A 26,507-nucleotide genomic window follows, 5' to 3' on the forward strand; every position below is an offset into this window, starting at 1 on the left:
AGGGTGAGGCAGTGTGTCAGTCTGTATCGATGACCCCGCCCATCTGACCTCTCACCTCCAGGGATGCTCGGGGCCAGGAGAGCAGAGCGAGGGAACAGAGTGTAAGAGTCACACAGGCACTTGAGAGAAATGACAAAACACTATGACTTCCATTAAGGCAAGAACACATACTACGCACACACACACACACACACAAATACAGCAGTCTTTGGGACAGTGTGATTCTGTTAGTGGGCCACCAGTGCAGCTCCACACACACACGCACACACACACACACACATCAGCAGAGCATCTGAACCCCCTTGTTTATATTGAAAGTCATCCAAATTCTTTACATTTACAGTGTTTCCTTCCATCATTAGCCAAATGACACCTAAGTGCAATTCATAACAGATTTCCTGTTGAGGTTGTTAGACTGAAGATATTTCATTTCAACATGGTGAACAATCAATATTTAGCTATATAATCAGTTTTGTAAATACACATAGAAGTTTACTTTTGGGGTTACTACTTAAAATCGGCATGTAATTGATATCTAAATGCTGATTATATATGTATATCATTCTTACATTTGACTTTAATAAAATAACAATCAGAATCTTGGCATTTCACATAAAACAGATGAGATATGTGAAATAATTTCAACAGGGTTTCTACAGCTACTTGCTCCGATGACATTTCCAGGGTTCTAAGCGACCTCACAACTGCTGAGTCTATGAAACCAAACTGTGAGATCAGCACGGCCTGTAGCTTCATCATCTCCTCACTGGCTCATATCCTACTATGATATCAGAGCTTATGTCCATCTCCATTGTTTCCAAGTTTCCCAAAAAATTCCACTAATTTTCAGGACTGTAGAAACCCTGTCTCAAGCATTTGTGTTTGGGTGTGATGTGTTATTTAATTCCTCATAATTAAAAAAAAAATAAAAAAATTTCAATAACAGTTTATGTAATCTACATTCAAATGCTTCTGATCCATTTCCAGAGGGATAAGCATCCACCACATCCTACTTCATTACCCCCAACATAACGGAGGCTTTTCAACCTCCTCTCAGTAATTTTGTAAACCGGCAATGATGACAATATTCCATTCTGATGTTACTGGATTGCAAAAAGCTGCAGCAACAACAGCGGCTGTCAGAATAAATGAGCACCTAAAATCTTGATTAGACGCAGTGGATACACACACACACACACACACGCACACACACGCGCGCACACACACACACACACACGCACACTCACACACACACACACACACTCCTTGTACACTATTGGCATTGACTCAGACACATTAGTTATACTCACATGTAAACGAGAATAAGAATGTCAGCGGCATTATGAGGAATATTAATGGTGATTAAGAGCTAATTAAGTGTGTTAGACTTAATTTCATTGGTTTTAATCCCTTAGATTTCTTGAGGATTTAAAATGTAGTTATGATTTCATGTCTCCTCCATTTTCTCCAACAACCAGCATCTCTTTAACCATTACTCTCTCTCTCTCTCTCTCTCTCTCTCTCTCTCTCTCTCTCTCTCTGTGTACACTAACCAGTCTTTCTTCCTTGACATATAAAGAGTACACGTGTCTCAAACACCTTTTACCCTACATACTGTAATTCACTACTTGGTGTAGTTTAGGCTGAGAAAGTAGTGCACTAGAGGTACAAGAGTACAGTGTCTGTTAAGATCTGCCCCCTTGAAATGCAGATGAAGAAGATGAAGGTTGCTGCCAGTTTAATTCCGGGTTAGGATGCCCTTTTTGTAGGCGGTCAGGCCTGCTGCCGTGGCAACCGTCAGGAAGGCAGAAATGCCCATGATCTTGAGGAACCCTCCAACCGACGGCAAATTCCTCTCCCAGAAGGTGGTGACAAAGGGGAGTGGTGGGACATCCTGTTAGAGGGGCAGAATGAGGTTTAGACTGAATGTGGTATATACAGTAAAGACGTGAAACTAAACTAACCCATGTTTATGTGTCAAACCTAAAAGTGTATTTCAAAAGATCTAAGAAGAGAATTATGAAAGAACAGAACAATCCTGCAGAAGTGCAGAATGATGCCAGTAGGGGGCACACAAGTCACCTGTTACCAGTGCCAGTGGTGAAGGAGGCATAATCAATAATCAGAGGAGATGGCAGTGGCAAAAACAAGGAAGCAAAGGGTATGAAGAAGGAGATGCTACACTCCTGCTCTAAACCAGAGCAGGAGGAAATACGGAGGAATCTTCAAACATGCAATCGTTTCCGAAACCTTAACCAACTTCTGTCTTTAGCATTAGTTTCCTTCTGAAAAATGCAGGAACGATTAACGGTAAAATTTTGGTAGGTGGTTGGTTGATTGGTGATTGTACATCAATTACCTCTTTGGGGAAACACAGGCAGGAAATATCAAATATAAAAGTAAAAAATACAAGAAAGATACAAGAGTAGAACATATAATATAAAACACATGAATCCTGAACACATACATGTAAAAAAAACAACTCACCACAGAATCAGGCTCCTGTTGCCAGATCTGACTCTGGGGAATTTTACCAAGTGTGCACAAGACCTACAGAACCGAACACATTATTATTATCATTATTATTATGATGATTTGGCACAATGCAGGACCGAAAATATAAGCAAACACGGCATGCACGTACAGAATATTCAAGCGTTTGTGTATTTGTGTGAGATGTGGAGGTTGTTGTTTGTCTCTGACCTCTCTGGCTGCCCTCTCTCCAGCCTGGACCGCACCCTCCATGTAGCCACTCCATTCCGTGGCCGTCTCTGTGCCTGCAAAGTACAGCCTGCCCACCGGCTCCCTCAGCACCCTAGAGAGGGCCAGACAAGTGAACGTGAAGGGTTGTAAGGTCACTGATTCACTAGCGCAAGCAAAGCAAGGTGTGGCTTGAAACTCAACATCATCAAACTTGGAGATGGTGTATAAGGTTGTCACTGGACTGCAAACAAAAGCTGTTTCAAACGGAAGAAAATCCGGGCTAAAACCAGCATGAACAGGATAAATCTTAAAGATGTTAGATATCTGGACAGAATAACTTACCTTCCAAATTGTGTGAGGATTCCTGGAGGGTAGTAGACTGTGTAGCAGCCCGCTGAGTACTCCTCTTCACACCAGTTCTTCTCCTCGTAGTGCACAGGCTGATGGAGAGAAGGGAGAGACATGAATGGTTCAGCCAGTAAATCCACCCTTGCTGCATCTACGTCAGCTTGGGCTTAAACTTACGTGCAGCGCTTCTTCTGAGCCCAGAACTTTGGCGTAGATCTCACAGATCCTCTTCAGTCTGCATACAACAAAACAGCACTTTAGCTATAACCTATGCATGTAAGAGTCTATCTATGTGTTCTCTGGATCATAAGTCTACCTCTCTTCTTTGGTCAGCGACGACAGCTTCCTGCATTTGGAGGCCAGGATGAATCTGTAGTAAAAGGAATGAGAGAAATACAGTATAAGGAGTAAAAATGTTCCTCTGAGCCACTAAACATGGCGATCAACACTGTGGAGAGGCCAGAGGTGTGTATTCACCCCATGATTGCAGGTACGCTCCCATCAGGCTTTGTGTCATCCAGGGCCACGCCAATTGGAGTTCCTTCCTCCTCAATGATCATACTGCCACAGTAACCTGCAGACACAGATGCAAAATAAGAAGTAAGAAATAAGAATAATACCCTCTATCAAGTCAAACAGTCAAACATCTTTACCCTTCTTCCTCCAGAAGTTCTCCTTGTAGTAGACCATGGTCTTGATGACAGAGCCCATGGGGACTCGGTGAATCAGCTGGTTCCTCAGCGGAGGCAGCTCAGGGTTAAAGTGTATCTTCAGATTTAGACCAGGGGGTGTGGCCACGATCACAAACTTGGCCTGAGATTATGGATTGACACGGTAGATACAAAACACACACACACACAAAGAGGACATTGTGAGCACCATCAACAGTGCCATGCTGTCAGGTGACCTGTAGATGGCAGCACATACCAATACTGCCAGCAACTCTTTATGGTTCAGACAGTAAAGCTGTGTCCTACGTCTGAGGAGCAGTCTTTAAAAGAGTTATTGGACGTCTGTTTATGCCGTAGTTGCACGACTCGACTGTCCCATTACGGAAGGATTCTTTGAGTGGGGCTTTGTTTTAAAAAATTACGAGGACACACTAGGACGCCACCTTCCTGGCATCGCATTACACAGAAACCTTCATGGATTCCCAGAAACCACTGCAATCAAATAAAAACAAGAATTTATTTCTCCTGTGAAACCATAAAGATGACAAGTAGATAAAATGTCCATTTAGGGCCTCTTTTGTTGGGCATAAAAAGGTTTTGTGTGAAGTTTACGCATCATGACAGAAGAACTTGGATGAAGCACTTAGCCTTCTGCTCTGTGCAAAGGAGTACAAAGGCTGCCTGCTTCCAGACAATGGCACCACATACCATTTCAGACCAGACTTGGATTATATAAAAGCATCAAGTGACCTGCTACTGAGGGGAAATGAGCAAGGGTTGAGGGTTGTAATATTTTAGTGAGGCTGCTTTCCTTGTGAATATTCATTTGTGGGTCAGAGGTCCTCAGGCTGGATAAACTAGGCAAGCATGCTGTGATTGGCACCGGTTCAACACCCACCAACCCTGCTCACCTGACTTTCACCTCTTTTCAAAAAATGAAAAAGCTTTGGCTCTAAATGATGGCAACACAGAAAAGGACTTCTGTAAATCTGGAGTGGAATCTCTCTTGCGTCATTAAGTGTGTCGATTTGAAGTTCCATTAAAAAACCCCAAATAGCTGCAAAACCCCAGCATCACATGTTTTTGTTGGGCTCAGAACTTATCAATCAGTGACATTTCAAGCTCAAACTGCCATCTTATCTATGACATAAGAACATGTTCATGACACTGTGGCTGTTGTGTAGTTGATGCTGGCCTCCATGTTTGCTGCTCTTACTGTAAAACAACAATAGGACACACAGTCCCATAACAGTGCTTTGATATACTCACCAAGTATGTCTCTTTGTTTGTCGTCTCCACCGCCACCATGTCTCCGGTCTGGTCGATCCTGTAGACTGGCGACTGCAGCTTCACCCTGTCACCCAGCTCTCTGGCCATACACTCACTGATTTGACTAGAGCCACCCACAAACTTCCTCTCCTGCAGAGATAGATGGAGATCAGGGTTTCGGCTAAAAGGCCTCAGAGGAGTCTTATCTAAGCAATGCTCTACTCCTAAAGTGATTTCAGTTTGTATAAATAAATTGTTCCCATCTAGTTTAACCCTCCAGGCTGCTAAAGCCTGGATTTAGGGGCCAAACTGAGGCAATCTGCTGATTGATGTCAGAGTAAAGTGCTGGTTATTCTGTTCATGACACATTGTTTTTGCAAAGCGCAGGCAAACGACTGTTGAATAATAAAGTAGAGACAGGATTGTGGGGCTGAGGAGCGAGTGTTGCCAGAGCACTGAAAGGCAGAAACATAAAGTGACCTTTTCCAAATATTCCATAGTATTGAGTCCTTTCTGTTCCCCCTGTTCAAAAACAAATTGTGTGCAATCCACTGTGACATTTTCACGGCCGTGTCTACTGAGAGATTCACGAGCGGAACCAAAATTGGCTCTGACATTTAAATGCGGTGCCGTATTTCACTTTAAAGATCAAAGACAGAATTATTTTTCGACTTTCAGCGGGAAAGAAAAAACAAATATGCTCCACATGCAATACATGTCACTGTGGACAAGTGTGCACATTTGAAACAGGCAGGTCTGACAGGAAATGACAATGGAGCTGGCAACAGCACCCTCTGATTACCTAAACACATTTGCTTTTCCCTGTGGCTATGGCAACAGGGGTCCTCAGCCTCAGAAAGTATGGCAGTAGAATGGGCTCCTCCAGCGCTCCAAGAAATAGTGTCTTTGTGAGGGTAATTATTATGCTTGTCTGATCTGGGGGCAGCTAAGGTAAAGTAATTCTGAGGTAGGCAATCGGTGCTAAACAGTGAAATGGACCCCCGAGTTCCTGACTGGTACTGGAGACACAAATAATCCAAGATGTCTTTATTGACTTCAGACCTGAATCGTACTCATTGATTTGTGAACAATATGGGAGAAATTCAAAGTGCGGCGCCAGATTTAGCATATCATGAAGGGAAATTACATCATGTAAACATGTTCCCACCCACTCTAAGAGTTTTCCTGGAAAGAGGCGTCACTATGGTATTTACTCATTTGCATGTCATGTAAGCCAGTGATTCTCAAACTGTGGTACGCGTACCACCGGTGGTACAGGGAGGTACGCGGCGGAAGAAAAAAAACTGAATCATGAAAAAGTTGAAATGCGACTTAAAATAAATGTTTGCACACGGCACACTACTACCCCTTACCGATAGTGGCGCTGCGTGCAAACGTCAATTATAAGCTGACTATTACAGGCTAAACTTAACTGTGGGGGAAAAAGTATGAGCGGTCCAAACCCACTAAAGTCGTGGCTCCAGAGGGGAACTATAGGACGAAGTCTGCGGATCAGGAGGAGGATATTTTGAACAGCCTGTCTCATAGCGAGAGCAGGTAAGCCGCACACAATTGATAAACAGCTGTGTCTAGAGTTTCTGAATGGTTATTTTCAGTATTCGTGCACATGGTAATGCATTTTTAAAAAAAAAAACATATCACAGCAAAGGTGCAGCCCCACCTGTCCTCCGTTGGTGGTGGAGAAAATCCTCAAGGTTCCTCCGCACTGTTTGACATACCAGAGGAACCAGAGAGCTGACACTTCGTGCGGTTCAGAGGTCACGTTCACGTTGACAAACACCTTGGCGAAGTGAAGGGCAGTGCTGGCAGGGAAAGGATTCACAGGAACACTTAGCACCTTACTTCAAAATGCTATTCTGACATTTGTTTCTAACACTAAGCTTGGGTTGTATTGATGGATTTGCAAAGTTTCTTATCTTTTTCTTCTGTTCTTAGTTTCTTAGAGTATCTGAGATGTACCTGGTCCAGCAGATCTTCTCAAAGAGTTGTAGCATGCTCATCTTGTCCCACTCCTCTGCATGGGGGGCTCTCCATGGAGCCTCTCTTGGGATCTGAATTACAGGGATGAAAGATTTAGCAGAGGTTTAAGTGTGTGTGTGTGTGTGCATGTGTGTGTGTGTGTATGAATGAACAGAGAACATGAGTCTTGCTTTACCTCTTCTCCCATCTTGTCCATTGTCCTCCACAGGTTGTTGAAGTCTAGCACAGCAAAGGGATTCCACAAAAAAGGAAAGGAGCCTTTGAAGGGGTAAGACTTTCCCTATTAGGCAGAGAGATCATCATCATCAGCTCACGATTTGACTCTTGTAACTCTTTTCTGAGACCTAAATCAGGTTTGACAGATTTGCCTCAGCACTGAATAGGTTTGTGGGTCATCCCACCAGAACAGTTTGACACTCAAACAAGTTTAAAGGTGGGTTCAAGGTCATCACGTGCTGCTATGGATCCTTTACTACCCTGCCAGAGACAAAATTCTGGGGGGGATACCCTGCAAAGTGTAGTTCATAAGCCTCAGAAGTTCACAGGGTTCTAAGTCAGAATGACTGAATAAAGTATCAAGTGTAGTAAGAAGAACAACATCTTGGGTTTATGAGCACTTGCGCAATAAGTTACAACAACTGGTAAGATTAAAGGCACCGAGCGTGATCTGAATTTTCCACAATCTATGCCTTCTTCCACGATTGCACATTCCCAATCACCCCATAGCACGTGAATAGAGGGAGAGGGGACTCAAGAGATCAAGGTTTATCAGCCTGACAGACACAGCCATATGCCATATTAAGCTCTCTGTGTGTGTGTGTGTGTTTCTAGGAACAAATTGTGGTTATAAATCACTTCCTGTCACCGTCTCTGTGCCAACTGGGAAAACAATCAGTTCATTCTAGTGTGTGTTAATGTGACCTTGTTCTATCTGACACACCACTGACTCTCAGCTTGAAGGTAAATTTGTTTCCAAGCCCATTAAACACATTGACCAAAAGTGCTGTCCTTGATGTGAGGCGTGTGTGTGTGTGTGTGTGTGTGTGTGTGTGTGTGTGTGTGTGTGTGTGTGTGTGTTCTCTGCCTCACAGTCGATCAGTATTACTGAGGCTACGTGAGCAACATTTCAATGTACTCAGAGCTCAGTTTGCCATAAACATATTGAGAGTCTTGGCGTGTCCTGTGGTGTGCTATACCACTAACTAATGACACAAGAAAGCTCGTTTCTAACCTGAATGATTTCAATTCATTCAAAATGAATGAAATCAATCAATAACATCTGACCCTGTAAACTTCCTCCTCACACATGGAGCCTCACCATCTCCAATTCTAGTGAGCTCAAGCATATTAATATTATTATTTTGAAAGACGTGTAGGCTAGATGAATTAAAAACTATAAATTTCCCGTGGGTGGGAATGAGTGTGTGCTCCCTGTGGCCCTGTTTCACAACAAGCAGCCATGGATGGATGTATGCATGGATGGATCAACACTCACAAGACAAAGGAGCATAGATGTGTGTTGCAATACTTACAAAACAAAACTGACAGGCGACTGAAAAATAACAGAGACACAGATAAGATTAAATATCTTACAATGTAGACTGCCCGCAACTATGCTCAGACCTGTCCGCTGCTGTGGACCAATAGGTCTGTCACCATGGTGATGCTGGCAAATTGAATACACAAGGAGAACAGAGGAGGGGAGGGTTGGATGCACAGCGGCCTCTATTTCAACACCGGTGAGCAACAAGTCTGACTCATGTGATGGAGAAAGAATGGGCCTAATACTGCATGAAGACACAAGCAACAGCGCAGCAGGATGTACTGGTTCTAATTTGAAACATTTGCAATCACCAGTGTGTAAAAACCACATTAAGGCTCTCTGCTGCTACACATTAACTGAAAATGTTGCCATAGATACTGCCTCTCTTTATGTTTGCCCAATTTGTGGGTGCATCCTCACGGGTATTTACACATTGTGGGTGTCCAGGGTTAAGCAGGAGCTGACCTTTCACCCAGGTCACAGGCCGCACACGTAGACACACAAGGGCGTCTCTCACATTTCCATTCACACCAATAAACAATTTAGTGTTTGGACAGCAAATGAGGTCCATAGTTGTTCCACGACAGGACTTTGGTATCCTTGCACCATCGCGAGCTACATGTTGGTGTGAACGTGCTGCTGGGCACGCCGGCCACACTGTGCCAGGGGAGCAACTGAACAATATCCCTGCTCTTTCTCAATCTCTGATAACCAGGTTGAGTATTAAATCAAAGTGTGTTTCCCCATCTGTGATAGTGATACTTCATTAATAACTCCAGTGCTGAGAGCTGCAGCTGCCTGTTAGCGAGCTTGTTTGCTGATAAGGGAAACCAGTGCTGGCCTTTTGGATTACAATCTGCCATACAAAAGCTGATTAGCTACGCAGCTTGCTTCATTGCTATCCCTAATTACACAATGGCTTGGCACACAAGCACACTGACTGCTGTCCTGTAAAGTAATGCAGGTCGCTGTCACGTATATTAGAAACAAGAAGTGCAAATGTGCTTTCCTTCATCATCAGTTTGGGAATTACAACAAGCAAGGTACTATTTCTAATACAATGAAGTGAGCTCTGCCTATTTTGATCTCATTCATCTGAATAGCTTGTTGGCTTATCCAAAGCTACTTACACTCAAAACAGAGTATGATGATGCACACAACAGCAACATGTTCATGAATGAAAAAGGTGAACTATATAGGGAAAGGTTACAGAAGGAAAGAAGGAATCAAAAGGCAGTTACAGAGAAGAGACGCAAGCCTATATTATCCTACTTTCTTTGTCATTATCTTTATTTTACTTCGGACAATTTGCAGAAACTAAGACTAAGATTTCAGATTGAAATTTGCTCTGTTGGATCGCTTCTCTCCATAATACACAGTGTAATGTTATCCATCACAAAGTCCACATTTGACAACTGAAAGGGAACATTATTGCTTGCAAATTTGTCAGGTATTTTATCATTAGAACAATGAAAATATGTATAAGACTTAATGAAAAAGCATAGGTTATGTGTGGGTGACATATCTTTTTCATGAATAGGGCTGAATTTGTTACTCGACACTTTTCTGGCCTTTCACAGGTGGCAAATTAATCGGTTATCAAATAATTTAGAGCTGTTACTCAGAGTAAGCACACTTCTATTTGTGTCAATTTCAAGATACATGAGATTTAAAAAAAAAAAAAAATGTATTGCCTTAATCGCAGTATAATGGAAGTTTCAGAGAGCATCTGGACTTATTGTATGATGTGTGGGCCTATATGTTGCTTCCATGGTGTTTTGTCTGATATGCTTCAACTATCTACCCTTAAGCTCCCTTCATTTAATGTGTATTGAACTCTAATGTTATATCAAGTCACTTCATCGCTTCCACGTCATGAGTTAGTCGCATAAATATAAATACTTGATAGCACCAATCCACTCCTAAATCCAACCAGCCTTTTGGGAAACTAGGGCTTATCTTGTCAAATCTTGTCATATTATCTCACTGTTGAGGTTTTTGTGCTGAAGCTGATATGAAAAACTACTTGCGATAAGAATTCAGATTTTGGAGGGTTTTGCAGAGTCCGCTGTGGTGGCAGTGACAGCACAAACAAAGCCCTGCCCCCGCCGCACACCTGCACAATGCATGCAAATGTGCACACTCACACACATAGAAACACACTAACTGTCGGACACAGATAGGAGTGAGCTGCTGATAGGAGTGAGACACGGTGCCATGGAAACTAGCCAGGAAGCTACTTGTGTGTGTGTGTGTCTTTGAGTGGATCTTACACAGATAGTAGCTAGGGAGACACACTCCCATAGGAGCTTCCATACAACTGATGGGTGAGTATGAAATATTCCTTATTCATGATGGTTTTGCAAATTCAGTTCCATTGGATGTTAGGAAAGTTCAGGGCATAAAATAATCAGAACTCTGCAGCAGCAATGACTCATATGACACATCACCTATTTTTATCTATTTTGCTATATTCACACTGCAAACTATTGCAAACAAGCATCGAGTTGGACTTCTCTATGCACAGTGAATTAAACCTCAAGCTGAAAAACTAAATGAAATGAAATGACCTCAAACTAAATGAGGGAACATGGTCAACCTCCCCCGACTGGGCTGCTCAGTGTGGCTGTGGTGTGTGTATACACACGCCCCAGGAAAAGTTGCTCAGTGTGGCTGTGGTGTGTGTATACACACGCCCCAGGAAAAGTTTAAAGTCCATCTCTGAAGTTATGATTCAATAATAATGACTTCAATGCAGGTTGTAAGGAGATAAACAGTGAGGCCACAGAAAACAACAATGTACAGTAGAGGTCATCTGACCAAATCTAATCAGACGGAGCAATAAGCCTGCATTAAGGGCAGAGATGCACCCCCACTAATAAGATATCGAGCCCAAACAAAGAAAGATGGCCTCAGTTTTTCCTTTTTGTTGTTCTCCTTTGCTCTTACTCTCCATTCAACCACTCAGAGGGTGAAACTGGATTACAAAGTCCCCCAGGTAAAGATAAGCATCTGCATTCAGTAAAGCTGAGGAGCAGAGGGGCGGCTGGCTGTCTTAGGAGAGATGTTGTAACTGATGTCAAAACTCAGTTTTGTACTTTGATTTCCCATAAAAACCCTTTGAATGCTTTCTTACAAGCAGCCTTAATGTACACACTCCAACTCGCCGTAACATGTTTTGACTGACAAATCTAAATGTTATATGACAGAATGACACGCCATGTTTGTTTGTGAAGCTTATCCCTCACTGCTATCTGCACTTGTGTTGCACGAGTGGTAAATGTATGTTTTTTTTTGGGAGGGTGCTGAAATGTGCTGACTCATCATACCTTTGAGGCGGGAACATGGAATGCAGATCAACAGGTCTGTGGACCCATGCTACATTAACAAACACCATGTAAACTCACATTGACGTAATGCAACAAGTTCCCCTCCTCGTTGAGTTTGTATGTCTCAATGCCGTACTCTTTGGCCAATCGGAAGATGCGGTTCTGAGTTGGGCCGATGTAGGCCCCGCCCAGGTCCACATATTTTGTCTGCTTATTCTGAAGGATAAAAAGAGGAAATATGATTAATCACATCACAACAATGCTGAAAATATTGTAAAACAGTGAATATAATGTAGAAAAAACAGGGCATACTACAGTTATCTTACCCGGATCGTGAAGGTGCGTCCACCCACTCGATCCCTGGCCTCCAGCACCACAGGGCTCAGTCCACTGGCCTTCAGCAGTTTTGCTGCACTTAGTCCTGCAGCAAGAAGGGGACACACAGGAACAGGCCCTTAGAACCGTGCTAGACCTTATCTTACTGTACCTTACATTGTCATCTTTGACCAAAACTAGGAAAAGAGATAAAGAAATATTTCTGCCACTTTAGCTTCGCTGCACTGGCTTTTGGCAAAATCCAGAATAGAATTTAAAATCCTCCAGCTCACTTTTAAAACTCTTGATGGTCAGGCTCCATCTTATCTTAAAGAGCTCATAGTACCCTATTATGCCCCTAGAACACTCCACTCCCAGAATGCAAGCTTAATTGTGGTTCCTTGTATCTCCAAAAGTAGAACGGGCGGAAGAGCCTTCAGTTATCAGGCTCCCCTCTTCTGGAACCATCGCCCAGATTCCGGCAGGCAGACACCCTCTCTACTTTTAAAAGTGGGCTTAAAACTTTCCTTTTTGATAAAGCTTATAGTCAGACCTGATATGCCCCCCCCCTCTCTCTCTCTCTCTCTCTTTCTCTCTCTCTCTCTCTCTCTCTCTCTCTCTCTCTCTCTATACCTAACGGGTCAAGGCAGATGGCTGCCCACCTAGAGCCTGGTTCTGCCGCTGACGCTGTTGGGAATGTTGGGCTTCTTTAGATACTACTACGTTGGTTGTAATTTGGCGCTACATAAATACTGTTGAATCAAATGGAATTGAAATGCAAAGTAAGCTTGCTTCAAGCCTCATGTGTTAGTGAGGCCTATCCTTGGTAGTTGTTATGGAATTCTTTGCTTACTGAATGGCTCAGAAATAAGTGGGGTGGGAGGGATGGATGGGTAGGGGGGAGGGGTGGCTTTGAAATCAGAGAGGATTCGAAGAAATACGCCCCCAACAAAACACAAACCAGAGGAGCTGCTCTGCTGTGAAAACCACAGCGGAGCACGGCACAATCGCACACAACATTCAACATATGGACCTCAGGCAATCTCTGCCATAACTGTAATTCAATAAGACATGACATAAACGCACTCACACATGCGCGGCACACACACACACACAAACACACACACACACACACGCACACGCACACGCACACGCACACGCACACGCACACACACACACACACACACACACACACAAACACACACGTACAAACCCAGAGTATAAGCAGCAAAGTATGACTGAGTACTCTGCACTCACACATCTGTTTCACTGGACAATGTCAGAGTAGCAGACGTTCAAAAACCCACAAAGCAACACAATATGACTCTCAATGCTGCTCATTAGAAATATTCTCACTCAAGTATTGTGCCTACGTACAATTTCAAACTACTTGAAGTTGACCATATGTGCTCCATCAGCCTGGGGTGTTAAAGAGACAGAGCTTAAAACTGTCTGTCTTCACTCCTGTATCAGTGTATTTCAAGTGCAAGTATGAAGTATTGAAATACTTAAGAATTTGACGCCTCCAGGGCTCTCCAACACCGTCCTGACTAGCAGGTTTGATATCCTTATGTTCCAAGTTGTCAGGCGAAGTACTTTGGTAATCAGGTGCAAGCAATTAAATCAAAGGCAGAATAGAAATCCTGCACAATTTCGATATAGAATATATCATTTCTAATCTATTGAAGAATAAAGACATATATATAAAAAAATCTTCCCCCCAAAATGTAAATTAAATTAAAATCTATTCTTAGATCCTCAACACTTTCTTTCTTTTCACAGCCAAGTTCCCTAGATTGCAAATAAAAGCCAAATTCAATGAAAAGATAGACTGCAAAAATGGCTTTACACTTCAGAGGGTTAATTTCTTCCACTGCTGCTGCTCGCAGCTGTGGTGAACCAAAGAATGATGATTTAGTTTGTCTCTTCAGCCGCAATAGAAACAAGCTGCAAACACACAGAGCGGAGGGCAGCAGGCAGGAGACGTCAGGGATGAGGAGAGGCCGAACGCTACCAGGGGAAAGGACAGAGCACATTTCTCTCAGCAGGCACCCACATCTGTGCAAATATGTTCATGCCTCTTGGCCCGAATTATTCCCTCGGATCTTCACCCCTCCTCTTCCTCTCCCTCCAGGTTCTGCTAAGTTATAAGAGGTAATTTAGCAGAATCCACATATGTACAACTTCAAGTAAGAGATTACTGCCAGGTATTTGTATTACATGCCACAGGTTGCAACCCTTGTACAAACAGTATACAAGGGGTGGAGCCTCACAGATCCACCTGTTGACAACAAATGCTTGTCAACTTAAAGGTCAGGCTGCTGGAATGAAAGAGCATCTGTCTCCATTGTGGGTTTATTCCTACAGCTCAGACTGCAGAGCGAAAAGTTACTTCTTATTACGATGCTGCTTTGATCAGAATGATGATTTGGCCTAATTGAGGCACCGTCAGGATGATGAAAACAGCAATCTAATGCCATCATCGCTTCAAAGGATTCAGATCAAGCATTTCTCTGTGTTCACCTGTAATTCCCCATCACCAGACGTGGGGGGGGGGGGGGGGGGGGGGGGGGGGGGGGGGAGCGGAAAGAACTCAACAACAACTGACATTCATGACAGAGATACAAATTAACAATCTACTCATGCAATTACTGAGGGGTAAGGAAACCAGAGATGAAAGACATCCTGTCATAATAAAATGTACAGCACTTACAAAACATGCAGATCACTGACAGAAGCCGCCATATTTTCAGCAAAGTGCTTCCATGCAGAACACAAGCTACTATGCATGTGATTTATGTTCTGAAATTCAGGCTCCACAATAATTCCTGATATCTCATTGCTGAACTGCAATTGTTTGTAACCCTCCTACTACCAATATGAACTTTTGTAACAATTTAGTTGCTCTGTGGTGCTTTATCTAAGTCATGGATAAATCACAACGCAATAATATTTGGTGGTGTCACAGGTGCAACAGGCTGCAGCAGTTGTCTGTCCTGCTTTGCAGCTGTTTTTGCTTGTAATAGACTAAACTGTATAACTGTCCAGATGCATACTTGCAGAAGCCCCCAGCTGCTAGGGGTGAAGTATGAAAATTCAGCCAATTATTTATGGTCTCTGTAATCGATGATATACTGCAATATTGTTATTATTATTATTGATGATACCATAGATGTGCAGCAAGGAAGTCCAACCATAGTCTGTATCTCCATCTCTGTATCACGCACGCACGCACACACACACGCACACACCTGTGTTTTGAACTGACTGAGGACAGTTGCCCTGAGAACAGTAATTGCTGAGATGGAAGCACTTGGCAGGAACAAACCGTTTGTACATAGGAGTATGAGTGAGTGTGTGTGTGTGTGTGCCTACATGACAAGTGCATACATTTTGTTGCTATGCCAATATCATATACATTGTGCAATGATTTAGGGAATGCACTAGAAGGAGAAGATGTGTATAGATAGTTGTATATACATATAGAGTCAACAGTGTTAAATGTTGTAGTTGTATGAATTGTATGCATTTTGTATGCAACTGTATGGATTTCTGATAGATGCTTGCACTTGTAATGAATCACAAGAATTTATTTAGCAGTTATGATTTAAATGTTTCAGTTCATCTCAAACTGTGATATTCATACTAAAGCCTTCCATGTACACAAATATGAAATGGAGTAAATGTTGGTGAGTATTGACGTGTCCCTGAGACTTAGAACTACAGGATCTGCAGGCTACAGAGAACAGATGGGTGGAGCCTTCACACATTCAGCCGTTTTCTGAGGGAAACCATAAACTTTCAAGCCCTGTTTTGTGGCTCCACCATGGTTACACATGAGGCCCTTGCGTGACGACTGAGTTATCGATGTCTAATTCCAGGGCTGGTTTGTCCCTGGCGGTCAGAGTCTCTGTAGCCTTTTCTGCCAGAAATGTTCTCGCTACATCACATACAGCTGAAAATACAAACATATCCTGAACTTTCCCCAAAAGAAGAACGAACTGCAAATCATACAGGAGGCGGAAAATAAATCCATCTGGCAGCTCAGAAGAGGCCTGGGTACTAAGACATCCCCAGGAAGACAAACAAAACATCCAATACCGGTTGAGTGACAGCAGAGCCACTTGACTGAAGGCTGTGCAAACGTAGTATTGATCCAACTGACAGCGAGACATTCACAAGACATGCAGCAATCACATTTCCCCCATCTCATGTCCTCTGCACAGGGACATTGATTGGCTGTTTACAGGCAAAAAAACGAGCATTGATATTGACAATAGACGCTTGTAAGACAGACAGCCAGGAGTGAGAGGCAAGGTTCATCTGACAGAGACAACAGCATCATTATTCATTTACTCTCACTTTATATTGCATTTGTTTTTAGTTCATACTTCTACATCTACTTCCATTTAAAGGGGCCAAATAATACAGATTTCCAGTGTTGGGGAAGCTACAAGCTACTCACTACTTAGCTACACAACAAGCTTGTAAGAAAAAGAGGCCCACTACATTGAAGCTACTTCAAGGGACAATCGTAAATACTAGTGCTGTTTTACTCTCAAAGCCACAACCAGAAAACTGTGTCAAAATAACTAATCTGTAGGATGTTCCCTAACAAAGCACTCCTTGTATATATTGTAAATACCGGTATTCCCTTTTGTATTTTGTGCTGAATTGAATTAGAATGGACGGAACGTTTAAGGCTTATCAAACAATTTCTTTTAATCGATTAAAAACAGCCATTTATCGCTGCATACAACTATTGCTACCATGAGAAACAAAAAAACAGCTCCCATTTAGGACTGAATACACAGTGAAGGCTAACAATGACGTGTATGTACATAGACAGAATTTGCTTAAGTTAACAATGTTGCTTGATGAAGGACACACCTGAGCAAGTTACATTACATTACATTACGATCATTTGGCAGACGCTTTTATCCAAAGCGACTTACATTACATTACCACCCTTCGCAGAGGGGGGAGCAATTGAGGGTTCGGTGCCTTGCTCAGGGGCACCTCGGCAGGGGCTCGAACCGGCGACCCTCCGGTTCCCAAGCGGAAGCACTACCCACTGAGCCACTGCCTCTCAAGTTCTCAAGTTCTCACACTTATCAACAAAACAAACTGAAATCATGACTGATTCATCTTTCCACTGTCACTGTAAAGGCCTTTCGCTTTTGTCGTGATTAATCCTTATGAATGATCAGACAAACAAATCCCGGCTCACATTCGTCATGGCACACAAGGAAAACAATGCAGGGAAAAACATACGTGTGTGTGTGTGTATGGAGACCTCCTCAGTCTGGTGTCTCAGTGAGCTCAGAGTGCACACAGTCACACCAAATCATCCACTTCTGTTCTCTTATGCATTCAAAACTATGCTGAATAATTGCATTTTTATTTCAAATATAAAAAGGGTCAAAGGTCAAAGCTCTGCTGCTGCATCCATCAACTGGGTGCGACATTTCAGATTTCCTCCATAGCTCCTCTGTGCTCTGTCTGCTCATGTTTCAGCTGTTGCTTCACTCGTTCCTTCTTGAAACGTTCTCAAACAAACTTAGGAGAGGAATGGGTTTGAAGACAAAAAGACGAGCTGCAGCAAATAAGACAAACATAGGCATTACATTTTACAAACAAACCCCGCCAGACTGCAGCTTTGACTCTACTGGGAGGAAACCGTGTCTCCAAACTCAACCCCCCCTCCCCCTTCCGCCTCCTTCCACTTCTCTTCCAGCCTCAGTACATTTCCCCTTTAACCGTGCTTGTTGCAGAACTGGGAGCTGCGGTTTCCCTGTCTCTCGCCCTTATTGTTTCTGCATCTCTCTCTCTCTCTCTCTCTGAGATTGTTTTTCCTCCTCCTCATCCTCCTTCTTCCTCCGGGATCCTCCCCGCTGCGGCCCTGATAGCAGGCTGTCAAAAGCGTTTAGCGTTTGGGACTAAAGTGCTGGCTTCCCCTCCAGCGTCAAGTTCCTGCTGGTGGGTGGCTGACAGGCAGCCAGGCGAAGGCAAGACAATTGCGTTTGCAGGGCCGAGGGAGAAACACCCTCACCCACATCACCCATCACTCACTCTCCCCTCCTGCTCCTTCTGTCCCCTGATTGGACAGTGATTGTAACATGTTTGCCTCATTCCCAGCCGCTAAAGGGCAGCGGTATAAACAAAAGGTGTAATTACAAGCACCTAATGTCACCCAGAGAGGAGAGGCAGAGAGGGAGGAAGCCAGCGGGGCTGCAGAGGCTTATTAAGTTAAATTTTTCTCTAGCCCTTGTTTTTCCCCATTTGACTGGTATTTGAACTGACACTGACCTATATTCCTCACTGACAGACAGGAAGATGTGCATACGGTGGATTAAAGGAGGAAGAAGAGGACAGCGGTTGGGGAGGAGGAAGTGAAAGGACACAGAGGTTCACTCACTGTCAGCCAGCACAGAACCCCACCAGCGTTTCAATTCTCCTGCTACAGTTTAGTAGTCAGAGTTATTAAACGGTGCAGAGCTGCAAAATAACAGGCCGTAAAGGTGTAATTGGTTGCGGACAGCAGTGTGATCACGTTTGTATGTGGTCAGGTGCTCCGTGTGTTAGACTCTGTGTCACAAGCAGCGATGTGTAAGTGCAATTTCTTACAGTGGATAAGCAGAGCAGCCGCCTGTGGTCGTAAACTTCTCCCAGCTCTGCTCGCACTCATAAAGTTATCTAAGTGGGAGTTGTCGCCTGTCGCTAGCAGGCTGGGAGTGGCTACCAGGGACAAACTCCAGGGCTACACACTGCCTGAGTCTAAGGCCAGAGGCAGCAGCATTGACCTCATATACCTCTGACACAGTTAGAGTGCTGTCAGAGTCCAATCATGTTTTCTATCCAAACTACAGCGGAGTACAAAGAATTCATGTTTGAGTAAGAACTCGTCCCTAACCCAACAAAGTCCCATCAGACGGACGCCTACATCATTGTCATGGTGAATCGTCAGCTGGTTCAGCATCACGCATGAACCTGAATGTGTCACCGGGCAGCCACAAAGACAAGGAAACAACTGTAATAATAATAATATTACTACTTTTGATAATAATAATAATAATAATAATAAGGACATAACTGCTTTATTTATCATTTGAGAAACTATTGACTGATGAATGTTCATAAATGGTTCCAGGAGTCAGTGGATCACAGAGTAACAGGTTTATAACTTAATGAGCGAGCCTGCAAACACACCAACAGACAGCTGGCAGCCTGACCCCCTTGGTGGTGGTATTAAACACACCTTGCAGCTGATACATTACATAGTGAAAGCAATGTAACTGGAATTTGCATCAACATCAGATCTCAGATAAAATGTGCTTTCTCGCAGGCATGTCAGCAGTTTGTGTGTGTGTGCATGACTGTCTTTCTCTTCTTCACACCACACCCACAACAGTCAGCAGAGCCTTTGGTCTTCAAACCAACAACCACAGAGCTCTGAACTGTTCTATTCCATCTGACTCAGGCTCTTGCTCTTCTCTTCCCTATAAGTTAGAGACTAGTCTGTTGTTGTGATGCAGTGGTGCAGTAGCGCAGTGTTCTGCATACTGGTGTGTGTGTGTGTGTGTGTGTGTGTGTGTGTGTGTCTTTTTTGGAGAGAGCGCACAGCAGCATGAAGTTTGCCAAACTTGCACCATCACAGAATTCAAAGCAACTGCTGAAGCTGGAGCTCATTCGGTCGAAGCAGGTGAAGGCGGCGGAGTCTTCCTCACCATGGCCGCCGCTCATTGGCTGGCAAGCAAAATAAATAACGACTAGGGATGGTTTAACAGCAGCCACATTTAAAGTCACACAGACGCGAAGCGGTCGGTAACAGTTAAGAATCCCCCTGCTTATGTAATACAGAAGATGATTAACTACACGCCTGTGCTGCGGTGTGACACGGAAGAACCGAGCCGAGCCGAGCCGAACCGAGCCGAGGCGCGCAAACCCGCACCAACTGCGGGGAGGAACAAACCGCATTATGTCTGATTAAACACTCAGTAATTCTGTGTAAAACCCCCCTCAGATCAGATGGCACTCCGTGTGAACGCGGCGGGTTCGGATCAACAGTTGTCGTCTCGGCTGACAGCGCGGCGCGGTGATTAGCCCCGGTCGCACTTGATTAGCGGTAAAGTTTGCCGTGTCACAGACCTGATATGCCTCCGCCGATCACCACCACGTCGTAGGTGTTGCTGGGTGCCGTCATGGTGTTTTGCGCTCCGTCTGTCCGTCGCCGCCGATCGCAGGTCACACTGACGGGCGCATCTGTATTAAAGCCCGATGACTCCGCCCCCCCATAGTAAACCAGCGCACATCACACACACCCACACACAGATATTTCAATACCTCTTTTATGTACACTGTTGGAAAAACCAGTTGATGGCTGCCACAACCTGGGAAGATGGTTGGATCAGGTCAGGAACAGCAGGACAGGTTGTTATGATCAGTATAATAATAATAAATGGTAACACAGAGCCCTCTTACCAGTGTCTCCTTTCCTCCAGAGCTAATTTCGGCTCGGAGTACTGCAATAGTATTGCACCCGTCCCAGAATACCAGGCGTCCACCTCCGCAATAAAAGGCGGGATGGATCAGGCTGGGTCAGTACAGGGGCAGAGCTTCTTAAGCTTCACAAATGCGCTGCTGGCCTCCAGAGTCCAGGAGAAGGGGGTAGCAGTGGAGGTGAGCTTAATGAGAGGCGCGGCCACACGACACAGGCCATTTAACCCATTTATGCAGATGTTCTCTCCGTCCGTCCTCATGTATAAAACCCCAAAAATTAATGTTGTTAACATGAAACTCACATTCCTCAGCTTTTACAAACAACTTATTCCCCAACAGTCTCTGGCAAACCGGAGACGTGGTGAACGTTTTCTGACAAGAAGCGTGAGAAAATCACAGTCTGGTGCTCCTTGTTAAACTCAATCAGATCATAATAACCCTAGGGCACAGATGACAAATCCTGAATCACAGAATTTGGGGCGTGAGCAGTAACAGCACCTCCTGGAGACGAGGCAGAGTGCAGACACGCAAGCATGACAGGCGTCACTCCAACCAAATTATTCTGCACGCTGCCCAGTCCATGTGGGGATGTGAATACGGAACCAGGCCTGACCCAGGATGAGCGGGGTGTGAGGAGCCGGCATAATGTTAAAGATCACAGTCTCACGGTGTTTGCCAGATAAAATAGGAGTCAGAGGTTTAGTCTGCTGAGTAACCCGAGCTAACAACCTCCAGTCCAAAGCATCGGCCACGAAAGGAGTCATCTATGAAGTTATCTTCTGCACCTTCTGCTATGAGACCAGATACAGATAAGGCGTCTTGTTCAAAACAAATCTGCGCCGGGATCTGGAGCTGTTATCCTGATGTGGAGCGTAAGCTGGATTGTCCCATCAGTTGCCCCGCTTCTACTGATGCCAAAACGTCGTTTGGGCGCTTGCAACAGGTAGAAACAAAATGGCTACAGTACACACACTCACCTGAATGGATCCCCTTTTTTAGTTTTAGTACCACTAGTAGCATTCTTATATAATTGAACTGTTACTTTCACAGATTTACAGTGTTGTATAATCATTAAATGTATCCAAGGTCCTTATGATAACACACCCAGCAGCCTTTGGCCTCATTACTCATGTACCACAGTTTGATTACACTCATTAGTGTAGAGTATAAAGAACAAAGGAGCTCAGTCTGGACTAGAGTGTGTTTTAAGGACCGCTATATACTGTATTTGTTTCCATTTCTTGATTATTATCGATTTTAAATTGATCAGGATTCTCAGGTCATTAACACCAGAGTATGGATATATATTATATAAGGATACATTATATCCCTGTGCAAGTGGTTCAGCACTGCAAAGATAGATATAAGTTATAAATACCACATTAAAAGCTACATAACATTCACTCAGTATCCAGTAATCTATATTATGTCGAACACAGTCTACAGATCATAACACAACACAAGACTTTGCACCTGAAATGACCTGCAGCGGGCATAAAAACAGCCTCATAAACTGGATTTCACATTTAGATTCTTTATATGCTGTTGCCCTCTGGTGGTTGAGTACATCTTGCCATGAGGATATCACCCTATGCTGTTAAAGAATTTGTTTTTCTGGGTATAATGTGCGTTGCCCAGCCCATGTATCGATTTCAATATCAATCGAGACATTAGTTCTTTTTATATTTGTGTGATATTTCATTCTGATGTGAGGTTGGAATAGAGGCTACCAACCTCAGTGGGTCTTTTCTGATACCATAAAGGTTAATAAACAGGGTTAGGGGAGTAGGGGGTTAGGGGGTGGGGGGTATTTGGCAGCAGGATCCTGTAGTAGATGTATTTCACACGGCTCCCAGGGGGCTAATCTGACAACAATTGTGGTTAATCCTAATCCTTATTTGATCCCATGCAAGAACATCCCTTGTCCTCCCAGCCTTGCTGCACGGTGCTGTTTGTTGGATCTACCACATACATCTGTAGATGGACAACTGAGATGCATTACATAGTACGGCTTTGTGTGTGTGTGTGTGTGTGTGTGTGTGTGTGTGTGTGTGTGTGTGTGTGTGTGTGTGTGTGTGTGTGTGTGTGTGTGTGTGTGTGTGTGAACTCCCCCATCCTCCCTCAGATACCAGGAGACATAGAAGAGAGTTTTATAATTGTGTCATAGAAAGGGTAATGCAGCAGCAGCAGCATGTTGCGGTTTGGAAATGTGTCATTTTTTACGATACTGATAAAAAACTAAGTTATTAAAGAATATGAGGTTGGAAGCTTGTGATAAAAAATGTGACAATATTCCAAGGAACTCATAGTATTAATGATATAATGTATTTTAAAACCATTGTATAGTGATCTTGCTACTGAAAGAGAGTGTGCATGTTTATTATGGTTGATCAGCAGGGGGCAGCAGTGTACTGAGATGACCTCACTCTCTCTGTGGCTGAGACACATCAGATGAACCGCAGGTAAATGTCACAAAGCTTTGCATTCTGGGTAAGTTAATGTGACATTTTTCAAACTCAAACACACAGTAATTGTAGAAATATTTGTTAAAGTAGTAGTAGTAGGATTTACAGGGGAATTAGTAGCTGTAGTATTCATTGAAGATGTAATTGTGGTCATAGTTATAATACTTGTAGTAGTAGTCGTAGTTGTAGTGCTTATAGTGGTTGGTTGTAGTGATAAGATAAGTATGATAGTTGCTGTAGAAGTTGGTAATATTAGTAGTAGCAGTAGTAATAATGGAGTAAATGTAACATGTAGTATTGTAAGTAGTTTGTCATCATAGTAGTAGTCACAATAGTAGAATGCAGCAGTAATGATTATATTTTACATAAACCACCATTACAACAAAGTCTACTTTAATGTAAATACAGTGTTCACTAAAAAAGTGTCTTTGTTCTGAGCTCTTGTGACGCCGACTTTCGTGTTGGTCAATGTGTACGTGTGTGTGTGTTGTAGCACAGTTGTGTGTGGATTGTTAGAAGGTCTGACAAACGTGAGCTCGGCGAGTGGCGGTGCCGTCGACTCTGCTCCCGCTCCACGTCTGCTACTTTCATACGACTCTAAACATAAAGAGTCGAATTCCTTCTTTACATAAAGCCACATATGGTTTAGTGCTATAAAATGTCTCTCTCCTCTGCTCTTTGTAGTACGGTTGAATGGTTACGGTTAGGATCCAGGATGAATAAATGTGTGTAATGTGTGTGTATCGTGTAATAGTGCTGATGTGAAGGGTTATACAAAGACCATATGCGCCCGTCTAACACCTGCAGACGGCGCCAGATGAAAGGCCGCCATCCTTGATGAATGACATTTACGCTACTTTAATTAGAATGGCTGGAATTCAGCAAACATCTCCTTCATGTTCCGCCGCCATCAAAAAAGAGTCGAGTTAGCATCAGCTTGACAGCCATTATCTTCCTCCTCTGTCATTCTGTCACAATGGTTGCCCAAGTAATTATACCTCCTGCCTCATGTCACAAATTGGCTCGACTGTGTGTGTGTGTGAGTGTGAGAGTGTGTGTGTGTTGATGAAGGAGAGACACAGTGAGAGGAGACAGCACAGAAAGGCAGATTAATCTCTAGAGTGGAAGGAAAAGCTGTTTTATTAGGTTCACGTGTGAAGCATTCAGCCACGCTGTCAGTTGTATTTGGGATTGAAACATCCATGGAGCAGCAATATTGTGCCATTTCACAAGGGAGGGTAAGGTTTCAGCTCGGAACACAGCAAAAGACATCTGTACAGCCTGTGTGTGTGTGTGCATGATAATGTTTAGGACCATAGAGAGGCTGTGAGACGCGAGTCCAAAGCACTGCGGTTTTGAAAACGGGCAGATTTGTCACAGAGCTCAACACTTACACTCTCACAGCAACGTTTGGGAAGTGATCTTTAATGGGATACTTCTTTCATTGGTTCATGTGGGAAGATTTGCTTTTGATCCACCAGGAAGGTCAAAGCTTTAGGGGTCAGAGACGGAGCAGATTCAAGGTCATGGTGCCACTGCCCATGACCTTCATATCTCTGTTTTTGGTAGCACTATTTCTAACCCCCATAAGATCCATAAAATATGGATATTTTCTACAATATATGATTGAAATCTGCAAAGCGGGGAGACTTTGAGTGATTTGACTCACTGCTGTTGTTCCAGGTGGGGATGTGATCTGCACTGCACTGAGCAAACACACTGTCACTAACTTTATTTTTGTATCTAAAACACTCCAAATTGTGGTGCAGATTCTGGATACATAAGGTTGAGATGTTTGTTTTTTATTCGGATATCGTAATTTCCGATGATGAACAACTTGACCTTATTTCTACAAAGGCGTTGAACCACATTGTGCCGTGCTGAGCCAAATGCTTCATCCTTCAGTCGAGCTAAACACAGCTCACATGTGCCACCCCACGTGTGCTGGTGCCCGTTTGTCCTCAGCCTGCTATGGATGCAGTGGAGCCGGGATATGGAGAAGGTAAAGCAGAGTGGCGCAGCGGAAGCGTGCTGGGCCCATAACCCAGAGGTCGATGGATCGAAACCATCCTCTGCTAAGTCTAGCCTTTTGTGAATTTCCCCATTGTGGGACGAGTAAAGGATTATCTTCAACGCCAAAGTGGCTGACTCCAGCGAAATACTGGCCCGCATGTCCACAGTTGGTTCCTTTACAGTGGAAACAGAATTTGAGCCGCGCGTTGAGCACAGACATGGCCGGTTTGGTGCGGGTCAATAGGGTTCAGGTTGGATAAAAACCTGATTAGTAGCCCTGAATCACATTGAGGATGGATCACATATCAGTCTGAATGGTAGATCTATCACGGTGGGCTGTGATTCAGGCGCACCGTAGAGCCCGCAGAGCAATAACAGAGCTGTGTTTGACGTGAGTGTTCCTGTAGTTCAAAGCTTTGGAAATGTCATTAGTAACACTACACAACAGGCAAAAGTTTCATAAATCCCACCATGATTGTAAATACACTTTCAGTAACATTGACAGGAACCTCACAAAGATTCAAACAGAACACGTTTACATTTCAAAATGAACACCGAACGCCTCCATAGTCTGTCCACAGGCCGTATACGTCTTCAACCCTCAAACGTTGGCCGAACAAGCGTATATCTCGCGTGTTCTGCCTCCGCTTCATCCGACGAGCTCTCCCGTCTTCCTCAGGTAGATGAAGGACTGCAGGGACGGGTTCAAACCCTTTACTGAGCTAATAAGCGTGCGGAGCGACGTGGTGCAGGTGCGTCTCTATAGGTGCGTCCCCCCCCATACGTCCGTGCTCTCGTAGGCCGGCTCGCTCTCAACCAGCCTCGTCTTTCCCCTCGAGCTGCGTTTTTTTTTAACGAGCCGAGCTGTTTTGTTGTCAAATGCCGACGCGCTTTTATGGAGCTGGCGGCGCAGCGTTATAGACGTTTATAACGAGCTCTCAAGCTGTGATTTGTGCCCGTGTGTGCGTGCGTGTGTGTGTGTGTGTTATGAATTACCGAGTGCCTGTAATAAGTGTAGTGTGCTTCTCGGCGCTGAGGAGGGTCTCCGGGGCCTCATGGGAGTAGCGGTTTTGTGGTGTCTTGGCCTTGTGCGCTGGGGAAACATGCTTCCATATGGGTTGTAGTAATTGAATGTCCATGCTGTAACTACGGCTTAACAACCACAAACCAGGCGGGACAATTTTATAAGTAGTGAGGGATTCGTTTTCAAAGGTTCTGTCCAAGTCCCACGGGCTGCCGGGTCAATTGAAGGCCTGTGTGAGGGTGGTATGATTGCGCCAAACAATCAATCCCAAAAAAACAAGCATCTTGAATTCCTGTCCTCCACAGCCAGTTTTTTGATCCCAATCAT

At 43.9% G+C, this 26,507-nt stretch overlaps 1 protein-coding gene across 1 annotated transcript; it reads right to left on the bottom strand.

The window, feature by feature from the left end:
- Positions 1 to 677: 677 nt before the first annotated feature.
- mao (monoamine oxidase) lies at positions 678 to 20,457 on the bottom strand. The gene is made up of 15 exons (XM_076155350.1): positions 20,328 to 20,457; positions 12,191 to 12,285; positions 11,943 to 12,080; positions 7,168 to 7,272; positions 6,972 to 7,063; positions 6,673 to 6,814; positions 4,992 to 5,141; positions 3,705 to 3,864; positions 3,529 to 3,625; positions 3,368 to 3,421; positions 3,229 to 3,286; positions 3,046 to 3,143; positions 2,704 to 2,815; positions 2,488 to 2,550; positions 678 to 1,894 (listed from the first exon to the last, which is right to left on the bottom strand). Exons 1-15 carry the CDS (start codon positions 20,380 to 20,382, stop codon positions 1,739 to 1,741), a joined length of 1,575 nt encoding a protein of 524 aa, XP_076011465.1. The 5' UTR covers positions 20,383 to 20,457; the 3' UTR covers positions 678 to 1,738.
- Between the last annotated feature and the right edge of the window lie 6,050 nt (positions 20,458 to 26,507).

Source organism: Genypterus blacodes, unplaced genomic scaffold (genome assembly GCF_046128005.1).
Source record: "Genypterus blacodes isolate CSIRO-AG114 ecotype Tasmania unplaced genomic scaffold, CSIRO-AGI_Gbla_v1 ptg000008l_1, whole genome shotgun sequence".
NCBI lineage: Eukaryota > Metazoa > Chordata > Actinopteri > Ophidiiformes > Ophidiidae > Genypterus > Genypterus blacodes.